Raw genomic sequence first — 25,782 nt, 5'->3', positions numbered from 1 at the left:
CAATATCATGTAGTTACATGAAGAGTAATTTATTTATTTATGTTGGTTGAATCAGTTGCTACCTCACTAAACTAGATGTGTCTCATCTAATTTTTCTGCATACTTTTGTTCTTTCAAAACTTGGTTCTCTTATGATTCCATATCATCCTCCATGTCTCTATATTTCCCAAACAGTGGCGTTATAGCAATTGAACTCGTATTTTCTATTGGTTATTTGTTTTCCCGGCACCCTTTCTCATCACCAGTAAGGATTTGTGGGAGTTGCAGAATCTTCCACAGCTTCCTTGAGAATGAGATGATTTTACGAATTCCCACAGCATGTTAGAGGAACATATTCTCTACTAGACTAGAGCAATCTGAAGGCAAGAATCAAACTGGTTTCATTTGAGGATCCCCAAGGCCTTGTATATAGACAATTAAATATTTACTAGAGAGCGAATAAGCACCCCCCAACCCCCCCAAAAAAGAAAAGAAGAAAGAAAATAGATTTTAAAATTTTCATTTGAAGTTAAAGGACTAAAAAGCATAAATGGTAGTGGCTGCCACTCATTTCATTTCCTATCTGCTTTTGACCAGTTTTACAGAGAATCAGGGGGATATACGTGCAGACATTGGCACTGATAGAACTTTGGTTTCACCTGTCTTCGCAGTATAATAGTCAATATAAGTAAAATGACCCAACAAAGGGGCCATGGCATGCCCATTTCTGTTCATTTTACAAATTTAAAAACAATCTAAGTTTAAACAATTAAAAATAATCAGCAATCTTTCTTTTAAAGAAAACAGTTCCTTGGTTTGGTATGTTATAGACTATTCACCTATTCTCAGTCACACAGAACTGATCATGTGGAAACAAGTAAGCTTATGGCGCACGCAGGCAAACACCTCCACTGCACAAAGAGGACATTCATTTCTCTCACACATTCGTGAGGGTGACGGATGAGCACACTGTTCAATAGTCAACTTTTCCTAAATCAGAAGCACCTGTGGACATACGCTGGCGCCGAGCAGTTTGGGTAAGAGAATGAGACTTATGGAATAAAACCTCAGCAGGTTGGGAGTGAATGCCATGAAAACGGGAGGACAGACCAGAGGCAGCAAAATCAGAGCATCTGAATGAAAGACTCCCGCACATTAAGCCGGGTTCCATTTCCCTAGACACTGTTTTCCCAGGCAATGGTAAGAAATAATTAAGTAGGTAAAATATTTTTGCCTTTTCCCAATTCCAACAGAAATTGTCTATCACGTGGGATAGTACTTAGACACTAACACCCACCCACCATCTGCATGTGGTTCCAAAGACTCACAGGTTCCATTACTGATTGAAAGTACCTGGGTACCTTGGCTGATCGCAAGATGCCGGTTGTGCCTAGAGCAGTGGTTCTCAACCTTCCTAATGCTGCGACCCTTTACCCCAATTTCATTGTTACAAATTGAACATAATTAAAGCATAGTGATTAATCACAAATACAATTTGTAATTATATATGTGTTTTCCGATGGTCTTAGGCGACCTCTGTGAAAGGGTGGTTCGACCCCCAAAGGGGTCGTGACCCACAGGTTGAGAACCGCTGGCCTAGAGAAAAACACAGTCACCACTACACACAGGTGGACTTAAGAGTTTCCTCGGCTCAGACATCCATAGCAAGGTGATGTCCATCTGGGGATTTTTATTCCTGTTCATACTCTAGCCGGATCCCACAAGGAGACATGTCAGTGACGAACTGAGTTTGCCTACAAACGGAACCTCAAGTAGATTTCAGCAGAGTAATTTTCTTCTGCGGGCTTTTGAAACAACCGCGTTAGTCTGATTTCCCTACAGAAAGCCCCGTCAGAGGTTGCAGAAGTTGTTTGTGCTTCACCCTCTCTAAATGATTTGCAAATTTATTCAAACGCAATACGAGGAGATGCTTTATTTGTTGAAATAACTGTCGGCGGTGCCCTGCACAGAAGGGTGAGGTACATCAAGCAGAAACACGGACAGAAATACACTGGTTTAGAAACTCATAAATCCTGATTTGAATCTGCCAACCTGAAAGCCATGGACGGCCCGAATAAACTATTTTTCCTAAATGCTACATCTGATTAAGCCATACCATTAAATGACAGCTGAACTTTAACATTAATATGATATTATTTAAATAACCACATGATTTTTTTTTACACTAAAAATGATGAATGATTCCTAGACAGCTCCATTGACATGAAGAGGAGGACTCTTTAATGAGATTTGACGAAATGGAGACATATGCAGAATGCTCGTTACAGCTCACATGGCGGGGCCTCCCAGGGAAGCCAGGGAGGGTGTTCCCTTTTTTTTCTTTCTTATTGTCTATAGGCACTGAAGCATTCCTTTCACTAGCCACTTCTCTGTGGATTTTGAGTTTTTCTAGGTCATTTATGTATTACTCTTAATCAGAGAATTGGGTGGTTTGTGGTTTATGTGCAGGAAAAGGAGGGGCGTGTGGAGTTGGGTCAACTCTGGCTGAAAGTGCCCAGAGCTTGAGACTCCCTGCTGATCAGCCTGATAGAGAAATCACCTCGGCCTTGGAGACTCAGCAACTCCACCTTTGATTGGTTCTTACGCGATCAATCTCTAACCCAGCAAACATACTTTCAGCAAATTATTATCTATTGACGCACGATCAGAGAAGACTTATTTTCAAACAGTTGTCTCTACAGTATCAATGAGAAAAGTGATTCTCTTCTTTAAATTCCAATTAAGCTATTCTAGAGGCAATTCTCAACCTCCCCCCCTCCCTCACTCACATTTCTATCCACAGCTCCAAATGGAAGGTTATGCTTCATAATGCTCTTATTTGTTAGACTCTGAATGTAAAATAATTACATGCTGAATATACCAAAGGAAAAATGGCTCCAATTTTCAGACCAATGGAAACGAAATTACCTGCACTCATTCATTTCATTCCAAGCTCTCCCAAGTATGTCCCATCAAAGTTTAATTACACATATAAAACATTAACATTTGTTTGCTCACACATGTGAATTCAGATTATCCAGATTGCTTTAAATTATAAAAACCATCTTGAAGTATACATAAAATCGAGATATTGTCCCAAATAGCATCACTTAAAAAAGAAGTGAAAACAAAGGCATCGGCGCAGAGCTAATACCAGGGGTGCTCCTGATACTGCAGGCCTGCATTCCCTCTCTAAGAAAGAGACTACCGGAATAGAAAATAAAATCACGCAGCTCCTGCCATGGGGCCTTCCTCAGGCTATGAAAAAATACTTCATGTCTAACCCTAATTTTTTCCCATAGCTTGAGGTAACCCCTCTAGCTCAAACCTTCTCTCTAATCTAAGGTGCGCAGAATGTGTCCCTGTCCAAACAAGAGTTAATATCAGTGCTCTGGCATTTCAAAAGGGTCTCGACACAGGGTACTGAGAGCAGAAGCCTGCATGCTTGAAAAATGCCCGGTTGCAACAAGAGGAGAAACACAGTTAAAAAAAGGGAGAAAGAGAAAGTTGGGTCCCTACCTTGCTCTTACCTTCGCAACATCCCCGTCAGGACCCTGGAGCTTTTCCCCAAGTTAGCGTCCGTTTCCCGAAGCTAGGAGAAGAAGAGCAGCATTAAAATAAAACAAAACTAAAGGCTATGGATTATTTTTTAAAGTGCACTGGCAAACAATAATTTTCTTTCATGCTAGAAAATCTAATTCATAAAAAAATTCACCGAAATACATTTTTGACACATGGTCCATCTCTGGAAATTCTTAGATTTAGAAAACTACATGAGATTGATAATCCCAGGAGCTTTAAACTGGATACCTGAATTAGATATAAAAGCAAATGTCTCAAAGGCTGACAAAGTTTGATATATATTGGTAATTTATTAGTTTTTCATTTGTGAATGTGCAAAGTTCTGGTACTATAAATGGAAGCAGAGTGACTTGAGGAAGGATGAGACCAATGTTTTTAGATTTCACTCCAAAAGACCTGATATACTTCAAAATCTCCCTCAATGACCTTTTCAGCAATAGAGCTAAATAAAATGTCGCTGTGGGAGCATTTCAGGATGGGGATATGAAGAGGCAACTTATTTTTTCTAGATCCCACACTCTTCTGTTTCGTCTTCTATCCCTTCATCCCTCCATCCTCCTAGCCATCTATATATATAAAAAGCCTAAGCGACCATCCGGTAACTATGATGCCCACTGACCATCAGGGGGCAGACGCTCAATATAGGAGCGGAAACCACAGGCATGGAAACATGGAACAGACTGATGAACCTCAGAGGGAAGGGGGGAGGGTGGGAAGAGATTAACCAAAGATCTAGAGGCCCCATCACGGGTGGGGTCCCTCAGCCTGGTCTGCAGGGATCAGGCCGAAACCAGCTCTCCGACATCCCATGAGGGGTCCCGGATTGCAAGAGGGCACAGGCCAGGCCGAGGGACCCCACTGGTGCACGAATCCGTGCACCGGGCCTCTAGTTTTCATATATACTTACATCTATGTGATTGTGACTGTCACAAAGACCCTAAGTTTCATGTCTTATCATTTATTGAATTTGTGAAAAGATGATATCACTTCTACTTACTCTTTCACGTGCTCTCTGTATCTTTTCTCTGTCGTGACTGAGGTTTTCCAACATCTCTTGGCCAATTTGCTCTATGAAAGAGAAAATTTGAGTAAGGAAAGATGACTTTGGATATGAGAATAACTTTCAGCAGAAGTACCAAAATGTTAAATAAGTTTATATGACACATCAGACACATATTTATTCATGTACTTGAAAAACATTTAAAAAGCATGAGATGAATTTACCTATTTATCGTAAGTATGATGAGATGTGATTTAAAATTCAACCTACAGAACATGACCACCATGGCAATGACGATTTAGAGGTGATAAGACTTGCTCAAGGCCACCTCAGCATATTACTTGCCAAGATGGACAGTCCAGGTCCAATGGCCTCTCTGTTATCATCGTGACATTTAGCCTTTGGTTTTCACAGGCTATAAATAATGTTAATGGTTCTACTTTACCCTTCCTCCTTCATTATTGCCCTGTTTTGCATATGTATATGAGACTCCATTTAAAACAATGTTGATTTTAACATATTCGTCCCACATAAATAGTCCTCATACCCTCAATTAATGCAGCTTATTGGTAGTAGAACTCTCTCTAGGCTTCTGCTCTCTTAAAGTTTAGTGTGTTTTCAGCTACCATGGATAGTTGAGATAGGGTGAGGTGCACTCATTAATAAGTAGCTGGAGAGAGCTCAAGCTGGAGATGGAAGTCCAGACATTTATATGGTATAGGCAGGTAGGAATCTTCATTAAAAAGCCACACTGCTGAGTTCCAATGAGGTTTCCCCATGCTGTGATCATCCCATTTGTTGGCAGTGGTAGGCTCTTTTTTGACTGCAGCATCTTTTACGAGACCTGACACATATTCAGTTGCCTTGAATACATTTTTCTCAGACTCATTCTCTGTCACCTGGGAGGTACCTTATATCTATCACAGAAGAATGATAGTCTGCCTCTCTTCTAGTCTTGGCAACTTGTGTGACTACTTTATTCTAAATTTCTTTTCTTTTTCTCTTGTATTGTCTTTTTATCTATAACCTACAACAGTAATCTCTGGCTAATAAACTTACAGAGACGTTCAAAATGCATTTATTATAACAACAACTAATTTAATAAAGGCATTAAGAAATCGCCATGGTAATTATTTGATTTATGTGTGCATACTGCCATACTTTTTAGAGGGTCACCCTAAAACTGTTAGGCCATATTGAGAGCTTAGGCTGTGACCTCACTGCTTGAGCCTAAATCCCAGTGCTGATACTAGCTGTGTTGCCTCGCACAAGTCACCTAACTTTGTTGTGCCTCATTTTCTTCATCTCTAAAATGGGAATAAAAATAGTTCTATATCATGGGGTTGTTGCAAGGGTTAAGTAAGATAATCCAGTTAAAAAATTTAGCATAGTGACTGGTTTATAATAATAACTATTTGTTGAATGATAATAATTGAATAAAAAAACCCAATGGACTATTATGACCTTGACCTCCTCCTATCTTGGGTCTGCTACAACCCACTTGAACTGAAATTTTATTCATTGATTAAAACATCTGTCCCACCTTTCTCGTAGAATTATTGTTATAGCCAAATAAAATAACCTAAGTGAAAATGCTTTGAAAGCTAGGGTACCATATACATGCATGTAATTGTGCAGTCACAAAATCAATGCACTCAACGAATAATATAGGAGTCCAGAACTTTGTGCCAGATTAGATGTTGGGGACATGGCCAGTAAACACAAGCCCTTGCACTGCAGGAACTTTCAGGCCAGTGGTGAAGATTTAGCAGTTAAAGGGCAAGTGTTATATTAGAGTTTGCATTTCACGGCATATCAGAAAAAGGAATGTACTGTAAATTCCTTTCACATAGAAACTCCAAGTAGTAAGAAGGGTTAAGTACAATAACATAAGTATATTTTTGATACCTATAAAACTCTGAAAATTCTTTCCAGTGGAGTACTTTCCCATTATAATATCTCCTCTCAGACTGACATTAGCTTTCTATTATTACCTCCATGCAATTTATCCTGAAAGTAAAATTGGATAAGATATGTGGTTCTCAGGGGAGGCATCACAAAAGTTGGAAGATGACACTGGTAGTTGAGAAGGAGGAAACAACTAGAGTTGAATTTTTTCTTTTTTTGCATGAACAGCTATAATATTGAATTTTGTACTATTAGGAACTACTGTTACATTGAATTCCTTTAATCAACATAATATAACAATTAAAAAATATTTTTATTGATTTCAGAGAGAAAGGGAGAGGGATAGAGAGATAGAAATATCAATGATGAGGGAGAATGATTGATCGGTTGCCTCCTGCACACCCCTATTGGGGAAGGAGCCCGAAACCCGGGCATGTGCCCTGACCGGGAATTGAACTGTGACCTCAAACACTGAGCCACACTGGCTGGGCAATATAGTAATTTTAATTCGTTTTAAACTTAGAATCCCTGATATCGATGAACACCATCAATACTGGAATTATTTCAGCAAAATACTATTTATATAATTTTTTCTATCAAGATTGATGGTATTATAATATATAATTTCAAATGAATAGGAAGTAGGAGATTATTATTCCTACTTTATTATTATTATTACCATTGTGTTTCACCAGCATAATGTTCCCAATAAGTATTTGTGGAATAAACCAAGCAACGAGGAAAATGACATACAGTGAAAAATGGAGTATATAAAGGTTTGTGATCTATTCCTTCTCTCCAAGCATATCCAGTGTGGCACTGGAGAAGACCATATTGTTAGGCAGCTAATAGATCCACAGTTCTATCAGGTTCGCAGGGGGAAAAACTCCAGTCTGAGTGGATCTATAGTCTGACACCTAAGAAATCAGTGGAACAAGAGGCAAAGAGCCCAGGCCTTTTCAGGAGGCATAAATCCCTCCCTCGATCTCTTTGCCTCCTGGGAAACATCTCAGCATCCTAAGTATTAACCCTGTCTGGGAAGAGAAGAGATATTGGCAAGGATGTACAAGTCCTGGTCTTAACACACAAATAGACATTTCTTGGACACAATTATTTTTTTATTTCTTACTTACTACCTTCAATTGTAATATCCCAACAAAGAAAATTTCAGGCCAAACATATTAGAAATGCTTACTCTTGTAGAATAATAAAAAAAAAAGTTTCAAAGAAAGTTACATAAGATTTTTTTCCCCCATTAGGTGTTTCCCTATCCCAATCAAACCAAAATAAAACAAACAACGTAGAGGGGATCTTTTAAAAATAGATTGTCCTTAAAAAAAAAATAGACTGTCCTTGGTCAGAATAGTATTAGACATTTAGGGATTATTTTATTTAAAAATTACTAACATTGTTAGGTTTACTTTTCTTGAATAATTTAACTTAAGATGCAAGCATTCACCAAGACACCAATGAAGAACACAAGCTCACAGGCCTACACCAATGCAGATGCAATACCCGCGTCTAGAGTTTTCAATCTCAAACTTTCAAAGTACCTTTAGAATGGGAATAGCCATATTCCCTTTATTGAAATAATTTGAGAAATTATAAATTGTAGAAATACTCTACTGTTGACTGTGTGAGGATCGTCCTGAGAGTCAGAAACCACAGGAAGCATAAGAGAAAATCAAAACCGATGCTGCAAGCTGGAATTCTCCATGTCAGCGTGAGCATGATGAATGGATTCATGGGGAGAAAAGTTCCTTCCTGCACTTCTCTGTCCTTCCCACAGGGGTGCTCAGAACCATCCTGGGAGCACAGCATTCCAGTTTATAAAGCGAGCCTTTGTTTTCACAATGGCCTAGAATGAATCATATCCTTGATCCCTGGTCCTTTTTATTGGGTCACAAACTGCAAAATGGGTTTTGGCTAACATTTCCTCTCTTTTCCAATATATTGGGGGGAGGAGAGAGTATGCAACAGGCATTCAGCACTTTTCTGCTCCATAAAAGAATGAAACAGTTAGCAGGGAACCACAAATCTAGCAAGATAATGTCCTGAAGGGCTGGCCTAAGATTGGATTTACTCGAGGAGCTTGTACCACTGAAAGCATCATTGCTCTCCATTCATAAAATAATCACGCTACCTGAACCACCATGAGACTGACCTGAATGAACATAAAAAATATTACTGAACTTGTATTTTGGAGATGAGCAGTTTAAAATATTCTCTATGAGAAGGTAAAATTGACTGATGCTCATGTTTCTTCCAGGTAGACTGTGATAAGGAATGAAAATTGTAATACCTGAGATTCTCTGCCCAATAGGGTACCTACTGGCCACGTGGGGCTATTTAAATGAATTAAAATGAAATAAAACTTAAAATTCAGTTCCTCCATAGCACTAAACACGTTTCAAGTACTCAATAAGTACATGTGGTAATGCTCACTGTATTGGAAAAACACAGAAATACCGTCTTTAGAAAGATCTCCAAATCCCCCTGTCTTTAAGACCCACTTAGAAGAAATAAAGAAGTAGTCATTTGGAGATTAATTTAGGTAAAACACTTCCTTTCTCTGGGTCTCAGTTTAGAGAATCTTTAGTGCCCCTTCTGTCTCTGGAATGTTAGGATTCAACAGCTCTCTATAGTAAAATCTTACTGTCTCCTTTTCTCTATAGAGCATTAAGCAAACTACAGCACAAAGAGCCAAATGAGGCCCACAAATGTCTTCCCATTCCCTGTCTTCCCTTCCCCTGTCCAATGTTAAAACAACAACCAACTCAAACTTCAATGCTTTTAAGCAGGTTACATACTCTCCAGCTTATCCAAATCTACAGTGTTGGACTGACTGCTTCATGCAGTAGCCTGCGTGGCCACTGCGATGTCTGCATTAACTATGGAGTATAAAATATTTACAAGCACTTTGATGAGGACACTATTCTAGGAAATTATACATTCATATAAACTGAAGGTAAACTTATGCATTCTTAGTAGAAATACTAGTATAGCAAAAAAAGTACCCAGGGTATAGGTTTTTTTTTTCTTTATTTTTTTTTTAAAAAGAAATTATGATATAACACTACCTCTTAGGTGAGTACATATTCTATTTTGCTTTAAGATGATCAAATCTATCACTAAGCAATTAAAAAAAGCAACAGCGCCACTTTCATCAAAGTCATAGCAGCAGAACCTCCCCTTAGTTACCCGGTTTGCTGCAGATAATTAATAAACACTATTCCCAGAGCCCTCAGACATCAGTCAAGGAAGCTGTGCTATCAATAATGATGCTCTGGCATGAGCAGGTACTATGTAAATTGAGGTTGTTAAACAAAAGGAACCATGTTAATTACAGCTCCATTCAAAAATGAGAATGAATCAGCTCTATTCTATGAAACAAGACCAGAGCCCCAGGAAAGACATTCCCTTTTCACAATTCAGTGTAAAAGTCAGGAGATGAAGTGGCAGACAACCTGAATGGGCAAAACTGTCAAAACACATCCCAAAGGCTCACTTGTGGAATGTACCAAACACGCATTTACTTAACAGACAAGAAAGACATGAACAGCATCGTCCAGATCCCCGGGTTGAATGAGTCACTCATTCTGAAAACAAAACAAAAAGTGCCGTACACTATTGACAAGTGCCTAGAAAGTAATTAGAAAGCCTTTTGAGAAACCATTCCAGGCAGAGCTGTGAACTGTACACATTTCGATCACTGAATGTACAACATTCTAATTATCTCCTTATTCGGAAGTCACAGTTGGGTAGACCGCAGAACTTCTGTAACTGGCAAACATGTTTTGTTTTTATGAAACACAATTTTAAGCATTTCATAACATTGGAAATGATATTTAAGAAAAACAACCCAGGAGATTTCATATAGAAAGTAGACTTCTAGCTTCTTTCACAATTTGGAAGATGAGCCTGCACTGAGTCCCCACTCCCACATGTACTTGAGTTGATCATGGTTGCTGTGAAAAGTAGGTAATCCGAAGATGATCTACTCCCAATCTCCCCTCCTGTCAGCCCACCACTCACATACACTTATGGCATAAAACATATTTATGTTCAGAGCCAAATAGAATACTTCGCTCAGTGTTTTGGCAAACAAAACCACAGAAACTCAATGTTATGTGTGAATACAACATGATACCAGGATCACAGGCCTTGGTGTTCCTTCTCTTGATATTTCCTTCCATGGTCCTAGTTTGAATTGAAGCTAGAAGGGAAAGATGGCCCAAAGGGCAGAATCACTCCTCTCCTTTTGATTCAGGTGTGAGGCAATAGATGCATGTCAATATATAAACACAGGTAATAGACACACATAGCTTGTAATCTTCAGGTTTAAATACCGAAAATCATTGAGATCACGTCAATTTGAAAATATGAACTGGCTTCCCTCACTTAGCTTAACGTTTTCAGGGTTCATTCATGTTGTAGCAGGTATCATACTTTTTTTTTGTGGCTGAATAATATTCCATTATATGGATAAACCACATTTTGCTTATCCATTCATTTATTGATATTTTGGTTGTTTCTACCTTTTGGCTATTGTGAAGAGTACTGTTATGAACATTTGTGTACAGATACTTGAATATATGTTTTCAGTTCTTTTGGGTATATGCTTAGTAGCAAAATTATTAGATGATATGGTAATTCTGTGTTTAACATTTTGAGAAACCACAAGACTATTTTTCACATTTTACATTCCCACCAATAATGCACAGGGTTCTAATTCCCCCTTTTTAAAATATAGTGATCCTAGTAGGTGTGAAGTAGCACCTCATTGTGGTTTTGACTTGCATTTCCCTAATGACTAATGATGCTGAGCATCTTTTTTTCTGTGCTCATTGGCCATTTGTATATCTACTTTGGAAAAATGTCTATTCAAGTCCTTTGTCCATTTTTAAATTGGCTTGCCTTTCTGTTGTGGAGTTCTAAGAGTTCTTTATACACCCTAGATGCTAGACCTTTGTCAGATATGTGGTGTGTAATGTACCTCTCATTCTACAGGTTGTCTTTTCACTCCCTCCATAGTGTCTTTGATGTCTGGAAGTTTTAAATTTTAATAGAGTCCAATTTACCAATTTTTCTTGCGTTACTTGTAATTTTACGTGTCATATCTAAGAATCAATTGTCAAATCCAGGTCATGAAAATTTAACCTCATGTTTTCTTCTAAGTATTTTATAGTTTTAGTTCTTGCACTTAGGCCTTTGATTCATTTTGATTTAAGTTTTGTTTCTGGATCGAGGAAGGATGCCACAGAGCTATTACTGATTCACACAAAATATTTAGAATTCGTCTGAAAGAAGTTACCATCTTCTTAAACATTTTACATATTTTAAAAAATTCTAATTTGTATCCTAACTTGAAGCCTGGACCAATATTTTCACTGAATCATAAATAAAAAAAATTATGTTTTATTCAGTATTTTTTTCATTATTTTGACCTGAGCACTCTGAAAGCAGACACCTAGATTACAACATGAGGAAGGAACACAGATATATAGGCATACTTTGTTTTATTGTGCTTTTCACATACTGTGCTTTTATTTTTTTAAAACAAATTGTAGGTTTGTGGCAACCCTGTGTTGAGCAAGTCTGTTGGTTTCGCTTTTTTCTAACAAGCTCAGATGATGGTTAGTATTTTGTAGCAATAAAGCATTTTTTAATTAAGGTATGTACATTGTATTTTAGACACAATGCCCTTACACACTCACAGACTACAGTGTAGTGTAAACATAACTTTAATGTGCACTGGGAAATCAAAAAATTCGTGCGACTTGATTTATTGCAATATTTGCTTTATTGTGGTGGTCTGGAACTAAATCTGCAGTATCTCTGAGTTCAACCAGTGTTGAATAAATTGAAAAAAGAAACTTATTGAGTCTGAAGAGACATAGAACAATGGATACAGGCAGAGGATAGGCCTTGACCATCAATGCTGCTGAATTCAAGCATTAAGAAACACAGAGTTTTGCCCTAGCTGGTTTGGCTCAGTGGATAGGGCATTGGCCTGTGGAGCAAAGGGTCCCGGGTTCAATCCCAGTCAAGGGCATGTACCTTGGTGGCAGGCTCCTCGGGCTCTGGCCCTAGTTGGAGGCAACCAATCTATGTGTTTCTCTCACATCAATGTTTCTCTCTATCTTTCCCTCTCTCTTCCACTCTCCCTAAAAATCAATGAAAAAATATCCTTGGGTGAGGATTAACAACAACAACAACAACAACAACAACAACAACAACAACAACAACAGAAATACAGAGTTTTGACCTAGAGCAATGGTTCTCAACCTTCTGGCCCTTTAAATACAGTTCCTCATGTTGTGACCCAACCATAACATTATTTTTGTTGCTACTTCATAACTGTAATGTTGCTACTGTTATGAATCATAATGTAAATATCTGATATGCAGGATGGTCTTAGGCGATCCCTGTGAAAGGGTTGTTTGACCGCCAAAGGGGTCGTGACCCACAGGTTGAGAACCACTGACTTAGAGGATGATCAATAGTCAAAAAATATCGGGCAAGAAATCATGTTGAAAATTTCGAGAGGGAAACTGAGAAAGTGAGAAGATTGATAAAGGGTGGCTTAGAAATTAAAGAAATTAGCATTTGGAAATAAAAATTCAAAGAGACAAAATAAGTCCGTTTCTTTAATTTTTCAACAAAATGTCATTCCTGCTATCCACATCACTCGTCCTGACAGCAAAGTCAACAAACATGTGTCATTCATGCTGCCATTCTTTAATCCCAACACCCAGCAAATAGCACTAACCAACCGCATTTCCCAGAGCACAGATAGCATTAACCAACCACATTTCCCGGAACACAGAGAGCACTAATCAATCACATTGCCTGGAACACAGAGAGCATTAACCAATCACATTGCCTGGAACACAGTGAGCATTAACCAACCACATTTCCTGGAACACAGAGAGCATTAACCAACCACATTTCCTGGAACACAGAGAGCATTAACCAATCACATTGCCTGGAACAAGAGAGCATTAACCAACCACATTGCCTGGAACACAGAGAGCACTAACCAACCACATTGCCTGGAACATGGAGAACACTAACCAACCACATTGCCTGGAACACAGAGAGCACTAATCAATCACATTGTCTGGAACACAGAGAGCACTAACCAACCACATTGCCTGGAACACAGAGAGCATTAACCAATCACATTGCCTGGAACACAGAGAGCATTAACCAACCACATTGCCTGGAACATGGAGAACACTAACCAACCACATTGCCTGGAACACAGAGAGCACTAATCAATCACATTGTCTGGAACACAGAGAGCATTAACCAACCACATTGCCTGGAACACAGAGAGCATTAACCAACCACATTGCCTGGAACACAGAGAGCATTAACCAACCACATTGCCTGGAACACAGAGAGCACTAACCAACCACATTGCCTGGAACACAGAGAGCATTAACCAACCACATTGCCTGGAACACAGAGAGGATTAACCAATCACAATGACCCAGAACAATGCTTGCTTGCAACGAGCCCTGTCCACGCAGTGTGCCAGGCAATCGGCTCCAATTGATCAGGGTGGGCACAGGGGACAAGAACTATTTGCTATCCTGGGGTTCCAGCACTGGGTCTTTTTCACTTGACATCAGAGAATACCCACTTTCAGCATCCAGCTAGTCTCTCATTCTTAAATCCTCTGCCATTTATTCCCTTCAAAAGTCTGAGTGAGTGAGAGGACTGAAATTGGAAGGGGACAGTCAAAGGCACAGGGTCTCATCTGGGATGAGCTTCTTTGTTTAGAATCAGACACATTCATAGAACTTTTAATAAACACAGTTGTGTTGACCTCATTCCAGGCTGACGAAATTAGAATCTCTGGAAGTGGGGCTCAGACATGTATTTTCTTAAAAATTGCCAGAAGTCAAGTTAAACGCTTTGTTAAGGACTGTTGGCCGACATTCCTTAGCATTCTATAATACTACATATCTGGCCCTGCTATAGAAATTTACCCCTTTAACTCTGGGTTTCTTGGACTCGAAAGATTTACTTAAGAAATTATGAAAAAAGGAATATTTCCAAGATGTCTCAGTTAAGTTGATTTCAAGGATAGGATTCATCACATTTCTTAGTGTCTTATTTAAAGACCACCACCACACTTCTTCCTCTTCCTGATTTAAAAACATTTTTTTTTTACAGTACAGGAAATAATTCATTTTTACTATGAATAATGTAAGCTATGTAATCCAACATATTTTTTTCTTTGGCCTGAATCCTAGGAAGCTCTGGTGAGTTTGTTACAACATTATTCTAGGATTTTTTATATAGCAAGCCCTTCTCCCATACCACAATGGTCCAAATCTCTCCTTTATTTCTTGGCTTGACCTCTGTCCTGGGTTAATATTTTCTGCTCTTGGTATGCCTACCTGGTCTTTTACCATAAGCCAGTTCTTTTTGTGGAAGCAGATAGGGCATAGATCAATCAATAAACAGAAGTAAGCCAGATTGTGAAAACAAGATTCTTGGGCCCCATACCCACAGCTTCTAACTCTGTAGGTCGGGACTGGGGCCCAAGATGTTGCATTTCTAACAAGTTCCCAGATGATGCTGTTGCTGTTGGGACTATGCTTTGAGAACCACTGGTCTAGAGTAGGAGTCTGCAAACTAGGGCTCTGAAGCCAATCCATCCTGTGGCCTGTTTTTGTAAATAAAGTTTAATTGAATCACATGTAAATAAGCCAGAGCAATCTACAGAAACCTCTAAAATCTAAGGGGGGAGTTTATACTATATCATGGAGCAGACAAAAAGACAAACACATTTTATTCCTGAACAACTCTAAAGCAGAGGTTCTTGCCTTTTAGACACTGACATTTGAGAGGTAGAAGTGAATGAAACCCAACACAAGGGAATTAGTAAACAAATGGAGAAAAGCATAACAAAAAAGGGATAGATGAATTTATGGTATATTCTGGCAGAATTTTAAGGTGAAGTGACCTTGGTATTATTTTTAAACTTGAGATAATGGTCCATGAAAGACCCAAGCCTACATTATTGTCTTCCTAAAAGGAATAAAAGACATGAAGAAGCTAAATATTCCCTAATATTTATGCTATCCTTCTGGCTTTATTTTTAAAAAAATTTAAATTGATTTTAGAGTGAGAGGAGGAGGAAGAGGAGGAGGAGGAGGAGGAGGAGGAGGAGGAGGAGGAGAGAGAAGGGAAACATTGATTGGTTGCCTTCCCTATGCACCCCAACTGGGACTGAACCTACAACCTGGGCATGTCCCTGACAGAGAATTGAACCAGTGACCCTATGGCAGCCGTGGGCAAACTACGGCCCGCGGGCCGGATCCGGCCCATTTGAAATGAATAAAACTAAAAAAAAAAGACCGTACCCTTTTATGTAATGATGTTTACTTTGAATTTATATTAGTTCACACAAACACTCCATCCATGCTTTTGTTCCGGCCCTCCGGTCCAGTTTAAGAACGCATTGTGGCCCTCGAGTCAAAAAGTTTGCCCACCCCTGCCCTATGGTGTTTGGGATGATGCTCAACCAACTGAGCCATACTGGCCAGGGCTATTCTTCTGACTTAAAAGAAAAGGCTAAATAAATATCGAATTTCATAATTTTGCTCATCAGATGTCAACTGCTGCTCAATGTCAAGAATCATTGGACGTTGTACAATAAAATATCAGTTTGACCTCAGAAGGATAATACATAACCCAATATGCACTTAGAGGCTTCCTTTAGTAAAACTCCTTTAAAAATGTTTACTATTGTTTCCTTTCTTAGCCAGCACTGTGATATTGGGAGTTCCCAAAATACAGAATGAAACAAAGCCACTATTGTTTTTAAATACAATAGAGAATTTATTAGGCTTCATGGGCAAGACTGTATATTGAGCATATTAGCAAGATGCTAAGAAGAACTTTTAATTATATCTCAACAAGCTCTAATAGGGAACTGCTAAAATCAAGTCTTAAAAAAAAAACTTCCATGTAAGAGTATTAACAAGTTGAGATGGGACTTTTTTGAGGAAAAAAGGCTTGTAGGCTTAAACCCGTGGTGATGAAAAAATGACTTCATTCATTCAATACCTATCCAACAAAAGTTTACTGCTTACAGGCGGCGTGTAAAATACAGCAATGAATATTTCCCTCTAGGGAAGAATTTTTATTTTTGCCTACTTATTGCCTGTTTCATTGTATGCCAGGCACCGGCTAAGTACTTGACAGATACTGCATTTAATCTTCACACCACCACCCTATGAAGTGGATTATTATTAACCCCTTCTAATGACAAGGATCTGTGGCTCAGAGAGGTTAAGTCCTTTGCCCAAGGTTGGCCAGTATTCAATACCCACATCTGCTCGATCCCTAAGCCACTGGCACACACTGTGTTTTCAGCAGCCCATAAATGGCCAACATCACAGGCATTCTGGCCAGGCAACTTGGATCCACACTTTGGTCAAACACATAACAAAAAAAGGAAGCTAGACATTTTATGACTTTTTGAATGTCATAAACCAAGTACAAAGATGAGAATATTAAAAAATGACTGCTTCTATGTGAAAGAAAAAACAAAAAGCAAGATGAGTTTTCTAAGGCTCAGGGGCCTCACACATTATGGTCTACGTCCCAGGCCCAGCTGCCTGTTTTCTGACTCCTTTACCCTCAGTTCCAGAGTTCCCCATCCCTTTCCAGGCATTGTCTTTTGTGAGACATGCAGTGACCACACACTCCTGGAGACAACAATGACTGCTGATGTGAAGGCCACTCATTTCCGAGGACCAGGTTGTCTCGGGTCTGCTTTCACCACCCGTCCATCTACACGGCCTTGGGAATATCTTCGTGGCGTCACTCACGAGGGTGGCAGCCTTGGATTTCACTGAGGGCTCACCCACACCGAAGTTCAGAAGTTGTTCTAAGTCAGCACTGGCTCACGCACACGTCCAAACCCCTTCACATCATCTTTGAATCACAGAATTGGTGTTCTTTGTTCCCACCCGAGGCAAAGAAATCCCCAACTGCCACAGTACTTATTCCACTAAGAAAGATGATGCCAATATCTTCCTATCCAACTTAGACATGGAGCTACTGCAAAGTAGTTTGTCAGAATTATAACCTCATCTGAAAGGCCACCTGATAGGCCACTTAAGCATAAAGGAAACTCTGAGGACAGGGCCGCTGCCTTAGGCTGACTTTCAGAGCCGGGAGGACTTCCTCCCACCTCTGTCTGCACACTACAGATGGGCTGGCCTTGACTACTGCAGAGCAGTTCTTCAAATTACATTCAATAGGAAGAGAAGAAACAATAAGCTCTTCAAATCAAAGAAGTGACTTATACAAAGCAATTAATCATATACACAAATGAGAATGAAAGTCATTGGTTAGAAAGTCAAGCTTAGCAGAAATAAGAAAGTATCTTCTATATATTTAATGTAAGCCAAACTTCAGGAAACAGCTAGAGCTATTCTTTAAATTTCTGAAATCCTCACTGGGAGGACATATTTAATGTGAAGGCAGACGGCTCCTCTTCCTGCAGTCAGGTTTAGAGACAATACTTGAAGGCTTATAAGAAAGCATCCTCAACCTCTGCTAGCAGAGAATGTGTCTTGTGCATCTGTATCCTCCCCACCATGTCCAGCATGCTGCAGAGACCATAGTAGGTGCTAACTAAACATACATGATATAGTGCAATAAGTCACACTTCAAATTATTGCTATCAATTCAGTGTTGGGGACTGATACACCTTGAGAACCCAGATGATGCCCAAACATAATGGAACTTCTTTTTTTTCCTTCTTCTTCTTCTTCTTCACACAAACAGAAAGCTCAGGAAGCTGGTGAACAGCTCAGCAACCTAGAGACTGGCTGTGCAGAGCACTCTTTGAATATGAATTAGCAGTGGGTAATGGCAGCATATTGATGAGGTCTCGTGCCGGGTCCTTTCCTCCTGTGAATGCTGTATAATTCATTGCGCGCGCCCTGACCCCAGTGCGCTCCTGTTCTGACAAATCATACTTGATTAAGACAAATCTTTATTAGTTAGCTAGTCAACTTCCCCATTTATCACTGGCAAATCCCATTCTCCTCTTCAGGTGCAGGAAAAGTGACTGAAACCTTATTCCCACCCCCCTCCCCCAGCCCCAGACATCGAAATACAAATAAAATATTTGTTGTACACAGCAAGTACAAACAGACCTCTCAAGTCTTAACAGATGATTAAACAAATTATTTAATAGGTATATATTATACCCACTTACAAACGGAAACACAGTACACATTTCACCCGAGCCAAAGAATTGTTAATTAGGAATTTATGTTATCTCCTATTTGAACTCCCGTTTGAAAGCAAAATGCTGTATTTGAAAAACTACATTACAAAGCTGGAGGCTCAAAATACTGGGGGAAGAAAAAAGACTGCTGAGTAGAGAGAATATTTAAGGTTCCTACCAAAAGAATAACAACAACAAGCCTTTACAAAGGTGAGATGGAATAAGGCAGAATGAATTCAAAATTATTCTTGATTCTTCAGTACCATAGGAAAATGCAACTCCTTTTGAACTGTCTGCAATGTTTTCATGAACTTCAATGCTGGTTTACCCTAAAGATGATTTAATGTAATTAGGGTGGATGATACTCGTTTTAGAGTCTGGTGCACCGAGCAGGTAGCAGGACTGTTCTCCAAAACCGGACAACCAAGCCATCAGTAACAAAGAAGCACACCGTGTCCTAGGCCTGCCCTGAATGTAATAAATAGCATCCTCTGACCAGTTTCAAAAATTCTCTAGTTCCATGGAGGTAGACGTTGGCACAAACCATTAACTTTCTTTACTTAGTGAGAGCAAGATGGAATGAGAATGCATACGGTTTTTATTTCTCATATTTTTACTCTTAGACCCTGATTCCAGTGGAGAAGGAAAATCTTTTCACTTTTTTCATAGGAAGTTACTAAATCAATCCAGACGAGGAATTGATGTATAATTTCTATATAGGTTATCTCCTTGTTTCCTTTAAAAACAATGCAGAGACCAATGAGTAATAGAGGAACTATTTTAAAAAAATTCCTATGTGCGATCCTCAATATTATGCTCTAATGATAAACAAATCTACATATAACTAATGGAGAAAACTCCACTTTCAGTATTGACAATGTCAATGGAATGCCATTTAACATTATAGAGTGTGCATGTCATAGTTTACCTTAGTGGTGTCCTTAAGTGTTAAATGGAAAGTAACGTTCAAAAACATTTTGCATGTTGGGGCTGTGTTCTATTTGCCAAAATCTTTCGTTTAGAAATTGTGGATACATCTTGAGAAATGAGGTCAGAGCTTGGCATGAGAGACTTCAAAAGAACATCTAGCACAGTGGGAAAAAGTGTGTTGATGATTTTATAAGCAGACTGACTCTGATTATATGTATGGATTCAGAAGGGATCATGCGTCCACAATCCCTCCCCACTTTATGGGTCCTTCATCACGACCTCCAAGCACTGGACAAATACTCTGGAAGTGAGAACTATCACGGTCCCATCAAAGAATCTTGATCTCACTTGGGGGTGAGCTGGAGAGATGAGGAGGAGTTTACAATATGCCCATGGAAGCAAAGGAACAGTTTTGCAGTCCCTTTCATTCATCCATGGATAGGTTCTCCATTCTTTTTTCTTCTTCTTGGAAATACTAATGAAAATTAACTCTCCCAGAAAGGCTAAACGATTTGCCTGTGGACACAAATTTTACATCAGAGGTAGGATTATAATTCAATCCAACAAAGATCACTGAGCGCCAACCACGTGACAGGCACCGTGAAGATATAAAGAATACAGTGTGTTCCCAACGTGTAGCAGCTCACAGTTAATGGGGTAGAATGATGTGAAAATCGCCACCACCACAACAAAGCATAAAACACTGTGCAAGTGCTAAACAGAGGAATGCGCCAAATGTGTTGGATCAACTAACATAAAAACATGGTTCTCTCCCCTAACTTGTTCGTCACCTTCGCGGGTCCCCAGGAATCCACAGTTCATGACTGCCCCCCCCCCAAGCTTCTTGCCTCCACACGCATACTCATCTGTCTCACAACAATGAAGATGTGTTCTGACATAATTTAAAAACTGAGTGTCTACCGATAACCTAACAATTACAATAGCATAACTGACACTCTACTGTGAAACTCACATTTCTTTTCAAATCTTAGAAGACAAAGGTAAGGACCTATGGAAAGAATGATTCCTAATTGTTTTCACTGTAGCTTCAGAACTGACATAATACTGGCCTGAAAACAACTGTAAATAATAGATACTTAAAACAATGGGATGGGTTGTTGGATATTCTACAAAGAAGATTTTATTTCTAGCAGTATTTGCAGGTAAAAATGCTGAAAGGCATCTGGTCCGGCCACTCCTACTTACAAACTACATCTATCATCCAGTGGCACATACATCAAAGTGGATGATACGAAGATAGTATTCTCTCCTGTCTACCCACTCCCCATCTCTGGCACCCGGTAACCAAGAAGCAATATATGGCCACTTGGTGTTATTTCTTTTCCACAGAATGCCTGGTGCATAATACATGCTTAATACACACTCCCTGGATGGATGAATGGATGCTGGGAAAGTCAAGAGGAAAAAGGTAGGAGTGCAAAGAAAAGTAAAAAGAAGAGAACATTAAAAGCAAGAAAGGTGGGTGGAGGTAGTAAAGAGACATGTTCTAGGCACTAATCAATAGAATTCTGGAGTCAGCAGCTGGGGGTTGGATTCGATCACTGAAGAAAAGCAAATTTTTCTAAATGGCATGTTAGGCAGAGCTTAGATTAGAATCCAGGCTTCTTAACTCTTAATTTCATATCCTACGTAACACCCGATACACAAGTAGAAAGTTCAAGACCATGTAATCAGTGTGGCCTCCTTATTAGTCAATGAATGGCCCTGAGGCATAGGCCTTAAAATAGCCCTACCACTTCTGCAATCCTGGCTGAAATGCTAGGGAGGCAGAATTCCACCAGGGAGAATCCCACACAGCAGTTTAGTGATGCTATCTGAAACTAGACAGAAATACCAACGATCTACCCATTTATACCTATAATGAGTAATTGGGTCAAGACAGGTGGCAGCGGGAGAAGGAATGGACTTTTTCTTTACAGTTCACTTATTTGGATTGTATTTAATTTTAGGAGAATAATTTAAGTAGGTTACATACTCAGTTATTGTAAGGCGATTATTGATTCATTCAACAAATATTTACTGAATGCTTACTATGTCCCAGGCATGGGAATCAAAAACCAAATATGGTATCAGATGATTGTAGTGAGCTATGAGGCAAACCATGGTTCTTGAAAAGTGAAAGTTAAGAACATCTAATTTTATAAAATCCTCTTGAGTGAACAGTTGAGATTACTTCCTCATCTACACATCTTAATAGAATACTTTCATAGGATGTGGGCTTTCAACCTGCAAACACATTCCTAGAAAGCAAAAGAAATACCAAGGAATTGTACTGTCTTATTGGTCTGCTCAACTACCACGGAAACGAAACTAGTCCTTACCATGGCATTATTTTGCCATTGTGTTTTGGGTTGGTAAGCCCATATAATCAGATATTCTAATGCAAATACTGGCTAGAGAAACCCAATTCCGCTGCAAATTTTCAGAATGTGTTAAAATTGATGTCAATGTCTCAGTAATTTCGCAGTTTAAAAAACAGTCAGAAATGTAATGACTACACTATACTTGATTAAAGCATTTACAGCTCTAATCAAAAACTGACAGCAAGATCAAAGATGTTAACTTAAATCTCTCCTCTAATTATGTTTAAAATGCCACACCTCAGGCCTGTCTCTCCTCTTCTTTTTCAAACCAAATTCTGCTTAAGAAAGATCTAACACTTCTTAACAGTTCATTATCCAATAAAACTATTCAAAGCTTAAAAGCAATCTACACAATTAGTCAGGACCTCAGGGAGTCCACCGGTAGTCTTTATTACAGGACTTCATATTAAAACACCTTAATTATATTTGTCAAATGGATTTCATTAAAACCCATCGTCACTTTAATTTTCATATTTTGACAGTGCTGGCACAGGCATTATTACCACCTGCCAGGCTAGGAACTACAACAAAATTGTCAAATTCCTTCGAATCCTAAGCAGTTTCTTTTGTACCTGACTGATAGTTTTCCCTGTGTGGGGAAATCTATGGCAATCAGAATTAAAATGCCTCTGCTTAAATTCTACTCTAAGCATATATGTTTCTTGCAGGTGCAGGCAAAACAAACTCCCTCCGTGCGGGTTTGCCAGGTGCACTTTCAGAGGGCGATGCACAGACTTCGCAGTGTATCTGAATAGCAAAGCCCAGACATCAAACAGAATGCACTATGATTCAATCACATCACAACCATCAGGACTTGAAAGCCAGGATATATATTTTTTTTACCTCCTATTCATTATGCTGCCATATTTCATAAAATATACGGTGTTCCTGGCCATTCACTTGAGATTCAATTGTATTTTCATTTGCCACTGCGATTTAGACTATTGAAATAGCAAATGGAAAAAACACATACATCCCTTTCTTTTCAGCTATGCAACGTTCAATGTCAACAGCGATTCAGTGTTTGCAGCATTTGCCTAACTCAGTAAGTTATGCAACTTTAGGGAAATGGAAGTGGGTGCACTAATAAGCAAAGCATACTTGTTTGTTTTTCTCTTGATTTTCCAAGTCTTTGGTAGCATATGCGATGCAGAAAGAGAATTCCTCAATGATCCTCCCTTTATATTACGGCACTAAAAGTCTATTTTTCAAGAACAGGAATAGGAAAAATGAATAGATTTTTTTTTAACCTAACAGACTCATAAGATATAACAAAGGAGAGAGGTTTCTGGCCTATGTCTAACACACTTCAGGGCTTTGTACAATGGTCTCAAGAGTAATAATCACCTTGCTTTATGAATACTTTAAATCATAGTAAATGGTCTTGGATTATTTTGAGTAAAGCTGGAGTTTTAAAGATGTACTTACAAAATAATAAGACATTTAAAAATTATAAACGATCACTGACTTACATGCCTCACAATGTAATATAATTGAAATAGAAAACATGCACAGAGAATTATGTGTAGGAGAAACGCATTTAAATACAGTTCCAATGTCACTGCTGCCTAGAAGCCTTTCGTGATCAGCACTGCTGAATGTTTCTCTCTCCTCTAGACTCGATCGATTCACTGCCTGTACCACAATGACGACACACATCCTGAGGTTTGGCATGTTGGTCTTCTCTGGTAGGGGATGCAGGTATCCCCTACCAGACTGTAACCAACAACCTCAGGGCAGGGAATAAATCTCACCCATCATTCATCCCACCTCATAAATGGTAGTTGTTTGGCATATCTACCTCTACGTATCTATTGATATAGAGATATACAGAGACCAAGCGATAGATATATGGATAAATAGACAGTATGCTTATGAGTATGAGTATGAGTAAATATTTGGAATTCCGTTGAACACAAAATTTATAGAAAAGCTCCAAAATTCATATGTCAAAAAAATATAAGAATCATCAACTCCTTTTAAATTTTTATCAAATGTCACTCTAATCTTGAACCATGAATCCTTCACATTTGTCCCATCTCTCCCTTGCTGACCCTCAGCAACTCTGCTTGGATTGGCTGGTCGCCGATGAAACTGATGAAGGAGGCAGGTCAGAGGGACACCGCTTAGACATTTTGCAGTGGGATCAGGATTCTTTTCTAAAGAGCTCCTAAGCTGCTAGAAAGCACATTCCAATGCAACCAGTTAATAATTTATTTGAAGCCATTATTATTAATAATCACAGAACACATGGATTTTTCTCATTAGGAAAAAATGGAAACAATCTCCTATTTTAGAACTGCTCCTAGAGGGACAGTTCAAAAATGAGGCCAGATGTGGTCTACATTCTGGAATATTTGAAGTTTATTTGATCGAAATAGAGACCTACAGACACACTGCTGACACAAACATCACAAGCACATATACATTTATGAATATTGCATTTATTACATTTTAAACGCAATACGTGCTAACATGGTGCTCAAAGAGTGATTCTGGTCATTTGAGAATCTTTCTGTCTTAACACTGTGCTATAAATTGTGACTTAATGGTTCCCTGGCTCTGGTCATTCACAAAGATTGACATGGTTCCTGTCTTTTTCTCATCCATTTGTGTTCAAAGAGGTACAGGAATTAGCTTGGAGACTGAAAACTCTACGTGGTTTATACAATGGACTGACACAGGGATGTGCCAAAGGTGGTTTATAAAGGGGGCAGCACATAAAATACCCCCGGAAGTTTGGGTAATCTCGTTTTCCCACTATAAAGGGATAATTAGGGAATGATGAGGAGGTACCTGGAGGAGACAGGGATACCAAAGGTAACAGGTAGAGATGAGATGATCACTTAGGCAAGACCTTCTACAAGTGAGACCTTGGTATTGAGGCTGGGACCCTTCCCAATTCTCGCTGGCATTTCTGCCGGAGACCATGTCTACATTATCAGGACTGACAACCTCTACTCCTGCTAAGGTCATCTCCACTCTTGAGCCCTCCTGCCATTCACATCATCATCTGGTCACTTACTATGGCCTCTGCCAGTTCCTCCAGCACCCCCAGTTTTTGAGTGCATGCCCAGGTGGGAGTCCTCAACCTTTCTGAATTGGGCAGCATAAGGAGAGCGGCTGCTCTGGTTCTCCTCTTATCAGCAGCAAGCGTGTGGTGTCTGAGGGAGGGGGTGGGAGGGAGGTGATGTGGGACATATGGGACCACGGGAGCCTGCAGGAGGACTGGAAGGAGAGCTGCAAAGGCTTTCGAACGGTGTGATCAGAGAGAGAGCCCGAAGTGCCGGACTGACAGCTCTCCGAGCCTGCTCAGATACCGTGTGTTCTAACAGGAAAAAAATCCACAACTTTTGCTGTTTCCCCCCTCCTTTTAGACTGTTTACCTTGAAAAAAAACACACACAACAAAAAACTACTGTCTTTTCTGTAATAGTCCGAAGACAACAAAGCAATATTTACTATTCTTTTGAAGCTATAAAAAAAACAGCCAATGAGAATAAGCCTGATTGTCCATTGTCGGCTAGAAACTGAGACTGGTGCCTGCCTATTGAGTAATTTGGATGCTAAACCAGGGCCTTCATCACCGTCTTTCTGGGGCCCAGACAACAAATGACCTAACATCTTTTTCTGGACCGGAGCCCTGTATTTTGCATTCAGACTACCCTCAGGGCTACTCCTCTCTTATACACAAAAGAATACAGAGTCTCTTTAAATAAAGCCACTGCCTCA

The 25,782-nt window shown here is 39.4% G+C and overlaps 1 protein-coding gene across 3 annotated transcripts in view; it reads right to left on the bottom strand.

Annotated features, from left to right (window-relative positions):
- VTI1A (vesicle transport through interaction with t-SNAREs 1A) overlaps positions 1–25,782 on the bottom strand; it is a 306,175-nt gene that overhangs the window by 125,308 nt on the left and 155,085 nt on the right. For 2 of the 3 annotated variants that reach the window (XM_023753363.1, XM_006088135.3), the window contains exons 6-7: positions 4,559–4,629; positions 3,510–3,571 (exon numbers count right to left, since the gene is read on the bottom strand). In XM_023753363.1, the coding sequence (XP_023609131.1) occupies positions 3,510–3,571; positions 4,559–4,629 (133 nt within the window). Of the gene's footprint in view, positions 1–3,498; positions 3,572–4,558; positions 4,630–25,782 lie in introns of all 3 variants that reach the window. The other variant, XM_023753364.1, reaches the window with a different exon arrangement.

The sequence above is a fragment of the Myotis lucifugus genome, unplaced genomic scaffold, assembly GCF_000147115.1.
Source record: "Myotis lucifugus unplaced genomic scaffold, Myoluc2.0 scaffold_44, whole genome shotgun sequence".
Lineage (NCBI taxonomy): Eukaryota > Metazoa > Chordata > Mammalia > Chiroptera > Vespertilionidae > Myotis > Myotis lucifugus.
This window is presented reverse-complemented; position numbering and strand designations above follow the sequence as displayed.